The sequence below is a fragment of the Salvelinus sp. IW2-2015 genome, linkage group LG11 (assembly GCF_002910315.2).
Source record: "Salvelinus sp. IW2-2015 linkage group LG11, ASM291031v2, whole genome shotgun sequence".
NCBI lineage: Eukaryota > Metazoa > Chordata > Actinopteri > Salmoniformes > Salmonidae > Salvelinus > Salvelinus sp. IW2-2015.
Genome location: NC_036851.1, coordinates 43860614 through 43870868, shown reverse-complemented (window position 1 = coordinate 43870868; position 10255 = coordinate 43860614). Strand labels below are relative to the sequence as shown.

The 10255-nt window shown below is 44.1% G+C and overlaps 1 protein-coding gene across 1 annotated transcript in view; it reads left to right on the top strand.

Annotated features, from left to right (window-relative positions):
- Nucleotides 1–8695: 8695 nt before the first annotated feature.
- The window catches only part of LOC111970448 (disks large-associated protein 4-like), a 61906-nt gene continuing 60346 nt past the window's right edge, over nucleotides 8696–10255 (top strand). Inside the window, exon 1 of the mRNA XM_023997187.2 lies at nucleotides 8696–10145. Within this exon, the coding sequence (XP_023852955.1) occupies nucleotides 8844–10145 (1302 nt within the window). The 5' untranslated portion in view covers nucleotides 8696–8843. The remainder of the gene's footprint in view (nucleotides 10146–10255) is intronic.

Genomic DNA, 10255 nt, shown 5'->3' with positions numbered 1-10255 from the left:
ACTCTGTGCTTCTACACAATGACTCTTTAGAGAATGTTCTAGCCTACCATTCTACCATTGCCTGTCTGGTCTTTGATCAGACCAGATAGACCTGTTCCTTCACGGTGGTATAAGATCTGTCAGAGAAATCTGAAACCGGTATACTGTATGTACAGAGAAATCTGCAGGTGTGTCCCTCTCCAACAGCCTATTTCCTGTAAGGTGTGTTGATCCTAGATTGATCCAAAGGAACAAGATACAGTACAACTTGAACTGCACCAGTTCTTGAGCAACATTTTGATACTTAGACACGTTGCTACATTATCCTGACCTGGATCATCTTTGGTTTATATTCCGTGAAACAAGTTCTCTGTTTCAGGTTAACTAAAAAACTTATTTCAGGTTAAACTAAAAAACTTATTTCACTGAGAAACACTATTAAACCAACTGGATGTCAATGCCAACATTTAATATTGTGAATGTCCAAGAAACAGGACTCTATTACAGGACAAAAATTGTATAATAGATTGTTTGTACAAAGTTTAGCACATTTTATTACTAAGGTGTCACGCCCTGACCTTAGTTCCTTTTTATGTCTCTATTTTGGTTGGTCAGGGCGTGAGTTGGGGTGGGCATTCTATGTTTTTGTTCTATGTTTTCTATTTCTATGTGTTTGGCCGGGTGTGGTTCTCAATCAGAGGCAGCTGTCTATCGTTGTCTCTGATTGAGAACCATACTTGTGGGTAGTTGTTTTCTGTTTTGTGTTGTAGCACCTTACAGGACTGTTTTGATTTTCGTTTATTCACTTTGTTATTTTGTATTTAGTGTTCAGTTTTTTTCAATAAAGCATGAACACTTTCCACGCTGCGTTTTGGTCTGATCCTTCCTGTTCATCAGACGAAGAAGATAGTTACATAAGGTAGTTAAGTTGAATACTCACGTTCACTGCAGTTAAATGGTCTGTGAATTGAGGTGAAGCAATYTGCTGTCCCAGTAACTAGTCAGTTCAAGCCAATCAAAGATTTGCTAGGCAAAACCCCAATCCAGATTAGATTAGAAAACTTAATGTACAAGAAAGTTTACATAGAATGTTACTTACTGTCAATTATATTGAATGTGATTCCCTCTACAATGGAATAGATGGTAGCAGGGCAATATTAGAGAGAAATAGAGACAATAGACAATAAAGCTAAATACTATACATTCCAAGGCACTGATATCTACATGTTTATATACTGTATTTATATCGATGTACAGATGTAGGATATTAATTTGATCACTCTTTTGTTGCTMCAAATTTTCTTGCACAATTGGAAATGCAAACTTGTAGTGTATTTGAGGTTTAAAAAACGTCTAAAGTTTCTAATTTCCACTGACATTTCAGACTCGAGTTGCCCTAACAAAAAATGTATCAAACCCTACAAAAATGTCCATTAATTATAATCTACGTAATAATTTACGTTTCCTGTTGCTGAAGGATTATTTTCCTGCTGTATAAAACTGGCTCAAATTGAGATACTACATCTGTGTGGCTTGGCTCCGGCCACATCTCTCTCCACCTGCCTCCACAGCAACTCAGACTGCTATTCTAGTCAGTAATTCACAGATTTCATTATTGGCATCCATGGAATCAGCCTTCYTCCATCCACCTTCCGTAAATTCTTGTTAATCTAACTGCACTGTCCAATTTACAGTAGCGATTACAGTGAAAGAATGCCATGCTATTGTTTGAGGAGAGTGCACAGTTATGTACTTGAAAATGTATTATTAAACCAATTAGGCACATTTGGGAAGTCTTGATATAAAAATGTTAACAGAAATGTATTTTCCATTTAACTACACATGTCAGTTATGAACAAATTCTTATTTATAATGACAGGCTAGGAACACTGGGTTAACTGCCTTGTTCAGGGGAAGAATAACAGATTTTTACCTTGTCAGCTCGGGGATTCGATCTAGTAACCTTTTGGTTACTGGCCCAACACTAACCACTAGGATACCTGCCAGCCCAGAAATGCAATGGTTCATTGGATAAGTCTAAAACTTTGCACATACACTGCTGCCATCTAGTGTCCAAAATTCAAATTGCGCCTGGGCTGGCATTGCGCCTGGGCATGCATGTTTTTTCTATGTATTATCTTTTACCAGATCTAATGTGTTATGTTCTCCTACATTAATTTAACATTTCCACAAACTTCAAAGGGTTTCCTTTCAAATGGTATCAAGAATATGCATATCCTTYCTTCAGGTCCTGAGCTACAGGCAGTTAGATTTGGGTATGTCATTTTAGGTGAAAATTGAAAAAAGGTGTGGATCCTTAAGAGGTTTTAACCACCTTGCCAGGCAGGGCACTGGCACAGACCGTCTGGGGCTGGGCAGGCTTGCTGGAGAGGAACCAACCAGCCATCCCCATCTGCCACTCCCTGCCACCCGCCGTCGGCCCAATCCTCTTTACCTGCCTCACTCGGTGCCACCCGCCGCCGGCCCAATCCTCTTTACCTGCCTCACTCGGTGTGCCAGCCTTCGTGCCTCATGCCAGGGATGCCTGTTGGAAAAGCTATTTTCTTTTGGAGTCTGGCGAGAGAGAGACAGATGGGAAGCTGGGAAGAGGGAGGGGTCTACCTGGAGGTAAGGGCTCTCCTGGTGACAAGACACTAGGGCTGTGTCTGTGTACCTGCCAGCTGTGGAAGGGGAGGTAGTCAGCAGCAGAAGGTGTTGCTATCAGAGTGGAACAGAAGCGAGGTGGAGGTTTGATGTTGGACATGTGAGAGGAGAGGAGGGGACTCCTTGCTGGGTTTCAACTGGCTACTCATGCGATGCTGAGAGCAATGACATACTGTATCTCCATCCATCCCCATGCATGAACTCTCTCTCTCTCTCTCTCTCTCTCTCTCGCTCTCTCCCACAACACACACAAACACACACAATACATCAAATGAACAGTAAACAAACGTTCCAAAGGAATAGAGACATTTCAAATGTCATGTTATATATATACAGTGTTGTAACGGTGTGCAAATAGGAAAATAAATATGGGTTGCCCTTTTCTTGTGGAAACAGGTCACAAATCTTGCTGCTGTGATGTCACAGTGTGGTATTTCACCCAATAGATATGGGAGTTTATCAACATTTGATTTGTTTTCTAATTCTTTGTGGCTCTGTGTAATCTGAGGGAAATATGTGRCTCTAATATGGTCATACATTTGACACGAGGATAGGAAGTGCAGCTTAGTTTCCACCTCATTTGTGGGCATTGTACACATAGCCTGTCTTCTCTTGAGAGCCAGGTCTGCCTACGACTATGCTCACTGAGTCTGTACATAGTAAACGCTWTCCTTAATTTTGGGTCAGTCACACTGGTCAGATATTCTGCCACTGTGTACTCTCTGTTTAGGGCCAAGTAGCATTCTAGTTTGCTCTGTTTTTTTGTTAATTCTTTCCAATGTGTCAGGTAATTATCTTTTTGTTTTCTCATGATTTGGTTGTGTCTAATTGTTTTGCTGTCCTGGGGCTCTGTGGGGTCTGTTTGTGTTTGTGAACAGAGCCCCAGGACATGCTTGCTTAGGGGACTCTTCTCCAGATTAATCTCTCTGTAGGTGATGGCTTTGTTATGGAAGGTTTAGGAACCGCTTCCATTTAGGTGGTTGTAGAATTGAACAGCTCTTTTCTGGATTTTGATCATTAACAACAACCATAAAGGACAATGTGTTCTAAACTCAGGAAAAAAAGAAARGTCCTCTCACTGTCAACTGTGTTTATTTTCAGCAAACTTAACATGTGTAAATATTTGTATGAACATAACAAGATTCAACAACTGAGACATAAATTGAACAAGTTCCATAGAGATGTGACTAACAGAAATGGAATAATGTGTCCCTGAACAAAGGGGGGGGGGGTCAAAATCAAAAGTAACATTCAGTATCTGGTGTGGCCACCAGCTGCATTAAGTACTGCAGTGCATCTCCTCCTCATGGACTGCACCAGATTTGCCAGTTCTTGCTGTGATATGTTACCCCACTCTTCCACCAAGGCACCTGCAAGTTCCCGGACATTTCTGGGGAGACCCTCCAAACACCCTCCAATCCAACAGGTCCCAGATGTGCTCTTCGCTGGCCATGGCAGAACACTGACATTCCTGTCTTGCAGGAAATCACGCACAGAACGAGCAGTATGGCTGGTGGCATTGTCATGCTGGAGGGTTCAGGATGAGCCTGCAGGAAGGCTACCACATGAGGGAGGAGGATGTCTTCCCTGTAACACACAGCGTTGAGATTGCCTGCAATGACAACAAGCTCAGTCCGATGATGTTGTGACACACCGCCCCAGACCATGAGGGACCCTCCACCTCCAAATCGATCCCTGTCTCTTATACACATCTAGATGTGTATAAGAGACAGGCCTTAGGCGTCTCACGGACATTGCAATTTATTGCCCTGGCCATATCTGGAGTCCTCATGCCTCCTTGCTGCATGCCTAAGGCACGTTCAAGCAGATGAGCAGGGACCCTGGACATCTTTCTTTTGGGTTTTTTCAGAGTCAGTAGAAAGGCCTCTTTAGTGTCCTAAGTTTTCATAACTGTGACCTTAATTGCCTACCATCTGTAAGCTATTGATGTCTTAACGGCCGTTCCACAGGTGCATGTTCATTAATTGTTTATGGTTCATTGAACAAGCATGGGAAACAGTGTTTAAACTCTTTACAATGAAGATCTGTGAAGTTATTTTGATTTTGACTAATTATCTTTGAAAGACAGGGTCCTGAAAAGGGGATGTTTCTTTTTTTGCTAAATMTATAACTGATTGAAGTATTTTTAGCCAGATCCTAATTGGTATGTCGAATTTTATGTTCCTTTTGATGGCGTAGAAGGCCCTTCTTGTCTTGTCTCTCAGATCGTTCACAGCTTTGTGGAAGTTACCTGTGGCGCTGATGTTTAGGCCGAGGTATGTATAGTTTTTTTTGTGTGCTCTATGGCAACAGTGTCTAGATGGAATTTGTCTAATCAACAAAAGTATGACAAAACTTTGCCTTTGTTTTGGTTTGTTTTCTTGTCAATTAGGGTGTGCAGGGTGAATAAGTGGTCTGTCGTACGGTAATTTGGTAAAAAGACAATTTGACATTTGCTCAGAACATCATGAGGAAATGTACGAGTCTGCTGTTAATGATAATGCAGAGGATTTTCCTAGGGTTGCTGTTGACACATATCCCATGGTAGTTATTGGGGTCAAATTTGTCTCCACTTTTGTGGATTGGGGTGATCAGTCCTTGGTTCCAAATATTGGGGAAGATGCCAGAGCTGGGGATGATGTTAAAGAGTTTAAGAATAGCCCATTGGAATTTGTGGTCTGTATATTTTATCATTTAATTTAGGATACCATCAACACCACAGGCCTTTTTGGGTGGGAGGGTTTGTATTTTGTCCTGTAGTTTATTCAATGTTTCAGAAGAATACAGTGGGTTCTGGTAGTCTTAAATAGTTGACTCTAAGATTTGTATTTGATCATGTACAGTGCCTTTGCAAAGTATTCAAACCACTTTACTTTTTTCACATTTTGTTAGGTTAGAGTCTTATTCTAAAATTAATTAATTTGTTTTTTTCCCTCATCAATCTACACACAATACCCCATAATGACAAAGCAAAAACAGGTTTTTAGAAATTGTTGCAAATAAAATATACAAATAAACTGAAGTATCACATTTACATAAGCATTCAGACCGTTTACTCAGCACCTTTGGCAGCGGTTACAGCCTCGAGTCTTCTTGGGTATGATGCTACAAGTTTGGCACACCTGTATTTGGGGAGTTTCTCCCATTCTTCTCTGCAGATCCTCTCAAGCTCTGCCAGGTTGGATGGGGAGCATTGCTACACAGCTATTTTCAGGTCTCTCCAGAGATGTAAGTCCGGGCTCTGGCTGGGCCACTCAAGCACATTCAGACACTTGTCCTGTTGGAAGGTGAACCTTAAACCCCAGCCTGAGGTCCTGTGCGCTCTGGAGCAGGTTTTCATTAGATCTCTCTGTACTTTGCTCCATTCCTCTTTGCCTCGATCCTGACTAGTCTCCCAGTCCCTGCCGCTGAAAAACATCCCCACAACATGATGCTGCCACCACCATGAGTCACCGTAGGGATGGTGCCAGGTTTCCTCCAGATGTGACGCTTGGCATTCAGTCCAAAGAGAGTCTTGTTTCTCATGGTCTGAGAGTCTTTAGGTGCCTTTTGGCAAACTCCAAGCAGGCTTTCATGTGCCTTTTACTGAGGAGTGGCTTCCGTCTGGCCACTCTACCATGCAGACATAGTTGTACTTCTGGAAGGTTCTCCCATCTCCACAGAGGAACTCTAGAGCTCTGTCAGAGTGACCATTGGGTTCTTGGTCACCTCCCTGACCAAGGCCTTTCTCCCCTGATTGCTCAGTTTGGTCYGGCGGCCAGCTCTAGGAAGAGTCTTGGTGGCTCCAAACTTCTTCTATTTAAGAATGATAGATGCCACTGTGTTCTTTGGGACCAAATCATGTCCAATCAATTGAATTTACCACAGGTGGACTCCAATCAAGTTGTAGAAACATCTCAAGGATGATCAATAGAAACAGGATGCATCTGAGCTTTTTTAAATCAATTTTAGAATAAGGCTGTAACGTAAAACAAAATGTGGAAAAAGTCATGGGATCTGAATCCTTTCTGAAGGCACTCTTTGTTTATGCTGTTTGTTCATTTTTTAAATTATTTTTTACAGCTATTCTGCTACATATTCATACATTTTACATATACATTTTACATGTACATTTTACATACATAGTACTTTTATATAAAGCAGTCACATAACACTAATACATTACCAAASATAAGCTCTTTAATCCCACCCCTCAGCCACTCTCAGCCCATCCCACCTATCACTATAGACCACCCTTGTTTGGTTTCCATGTGACATATATTTTGTGCTGTGATGTTTTACATTTTATCTTTACCTTTCTAATCGTATAGTATCCACAGATTGTGAGCTAAAGATGAAAACCTTTCCTACGAATTTTATTATATTATTTATTGACTGACTATGGCTTTCCAAATCGCCCAACACTGATATTTGTAAGGTTCATTTTTAGTGCATGTTGTGATTTTTGAAACATTCCTGAACCTGTGACAAGAAAAAGGCTACAAAGGGAAAATACAAGAATAAATMATCTATTGATTCTGTCTCTTCGCCGCAAAATCTACAGAGCTGAGATTGTTGTATGTCCCATGCCCCATGTTTGTTTGTTATACAGCCAAAAATATTGGAGAAGTGGTTTATCCATACATCTCTGTTTTGGATAGATAACTCTTCGTGTTGTTGTTTGTTTAGTGTGTTCCAATTTTCCCAGAAGTGGTTAGATTCTATGGATTCTTCAATTACATTGAGGTGATTTCTGACATGCTATTCCTTCTTTTTCCGTAGTGTATTTCTGTATTGTTTTAGTTATTCGCCATATTGAAGGTGTAGGATCAGGTTTTCTGGATCTCTATGTTTTTGGTTGGATATGTTTCTCAATTTCTTTCTTTCTTAGGTTTTTTCCATTCTTCATCAAACTATTTGTCATCGTTGTTTACAGTTTTAGATTTGATAGGGAAGCTGAGAGGTCAAATATACTGTTTTGGATTCTACTGCCAAGTTTGCACCTTCACTATCACAGTGAAATGTTTTGTCCAGGAAGTTGTATAAAAGGGATTGAATTTGCCTAATTGCTTTTTGGTAGGTTTCCACACTACTTTCCTTCCATCTATAGCATTTCTTAATATTATTCAGTTCCTTTGGCTTTGATGCCTCATGACTGAGTATTGCTCTGTTCAAGAAAAATGTGATTTTGTTGTGATCTGATAGGGGTGTCAGTGGACTGACTGTGAACACTCTTAGAGACTCTGAGTTGAGGTCAGTGATAAAGTAGTCTACAGTACTACTGCCAGGAGATGAGCTATAGGTGTACCCACCATAGGAGTCCCTTCGAGGCCTACCATCAACTATGTACATACCCAGCATGCAACAGAGCTGCATGAGTTGTGACCCGTTTTTGTTGGTTATGTTGTCGTTGTTGTGTCTAGGGGGGGCATATGGGGGAGGGAATGCTGACACCTCCAGGTAGGTGTTTGTCCCCCTGTGTGCTGAGGGTGTCCGGTTCTTGTCCAGTTCTGGRATTTAGGTCGCCACCGACTAGTACATGTCCCTGAGCATGGAAATGGTTGATCTCCCCTCTAGGATGGAGAAGCTGTCTTCATTAAAGTATGGGGATTCTAGTGAGGAGATATAGGTAGCACACAGGAGGACATTATCCTCTGTTGAGATAATTTCCTTTTGAATTTCTCTCTCTCTGTCTACCTCACACACACATTGACTCTACAATGTCATAGCTGTAGTTGTTCATGACTGCTAACGTGTTGGTTTCCACAAGACAAAATTAAAATGAACCCCCTGAACTGCATTGTTTCATTTCACTTCCAGTATTTCAACACTGATGTTCACCATGGAAAGCTGTGGGAAGCTGACTCATTGAGATCTAAATATTTCCTTCACAGCCCTCAGAGGGCTAGTCTGTTTCTGAGCATAAATGGGTGTGTTTGTTTGCCTGCACATTTATGTACTGTATGATCAAAATGGTGTGTGTGCATGCGTGCGTGCGTGTTTTTGAAAGTGTGTATATTATATTGTACAAGGGTGCCTTCAGGGGTGCGCTCGTGTGCATATTTGTGTGTACAGCATGACAGCATGCATCGGTGTGTTTCGGGTCTGTCTGGGCAGAACCTACTCTCTCTCTCTCTCTCTGTTTTGTAGGACTTATCCTCCAGGCCTGTCGTCTCTTCCCGGCTGGGGAGTCTTCTAGAAGGGGGCCCCTCTTGACCACCATGAAAGGGTTAGGAGCCAAACGCAACCGCCATCTGTCTGACTCCTGCGACCCCACCCAGGGCCCCCCGGAGCCCCTGTACTCACACCAGGCGTCCACCCTGCCTCGGAGCCCCTACCTCCTCAGCCCCACCAGCATGGACCACTACGGCACCATGGATCCCCGCCACTACAACCCCAATATGGAAGCCCACCACAACCAGGGATCCCTGCCCCCGGACTACTCCCTCCCCCTCAACAACCAGCTGTCCAACAGCAGCACCTTCCCCCATGTCCACTACAACTCCCATTATGACCCCAGCGACTTCTCCCCGCCACAGGAGGACAGCATCGGCGGCATAAGTACAGGAACTCTGGGCACCTCCATGTCGATGGGGATGCATGGCATGAGCGGCATGGGGGGCCTGCAGAGCAGCCGGGGGGCCATGATCACCAGTGGTTCGGCTACTATCTCCGGCGGGGCCAAGATGAACCGGCAGTTGCAGCCCAACCTGCTGGACCAGTTGGAGAAGCAGCTGCCCGGGGGGCCTCGTGACGGCTTCAGCACGCTGCAGTTCCACCGGAGCACATCGGCCGCCCTCTCCGTCGCCTCCAAGCAGCGCACCGACAGCCCCGGGCGCATCCGTAACCTAGTGTGCTCCGTCCAGAAGCTCTTCGCCAAGTCACAGTCCATAGACGGTCACAACCTCAAGGGCGTCAATGGGCGTTCGGGGACGGGTAGCGGCAGCGGCGGGACCTCGTCCGGAACTGAGGACAGCGGGAAGCGGGACCGGCGTGCAAAGAGCAAAGACCGGGGCGGAGCCAAGTCAGACGGGGGCGGGACGGGCAAGCGGCGGCCGCGTTCCAACATGTCGGGCTACTGGAGCTCAGACGACCTGGACAACGCCGACCTCAGCAACCCTATAGCCATGACGCTGGGACGCCCCACCACCCATGCCACCCAGCACACCACCCARGGTATTACCTACGATGCTCAGCAGGGGGCACTACAGCAGCAGCAGGGACAACAACAGAGCCGCTACGTGATTCACAGTGGCTACAACACCATTAGTTCGTCTAAGAGCAGCAACGAAGTCATGAAGTACCAGCAGATGCTGGCAGGACCCGGAGGTGGGGGAGGAGGGATCAGCATGGGAGTGAACAGTAATGACTTTATGAAGGGAGGTTCGTGGTCGACCCTGACCCTGGGTCAGCCCAGACAGGTGCTGCAGAAGGGCCACTCGGCTACCCTAGACCGGTCCATGCTCAAGTCCAAGTCGTGCCAGCAGGAGCTTGCCTGCCACTACCTGCAAGTGGGCCGACAGGTGAGTATTATCTAAACAATTTCTGTTGTCAAACGGTTATCATCATATCGGATGAAGTGCTGGACATTAAAAAAATGTGGAGACAAAGAATAAAGCATAGTGCATACTTA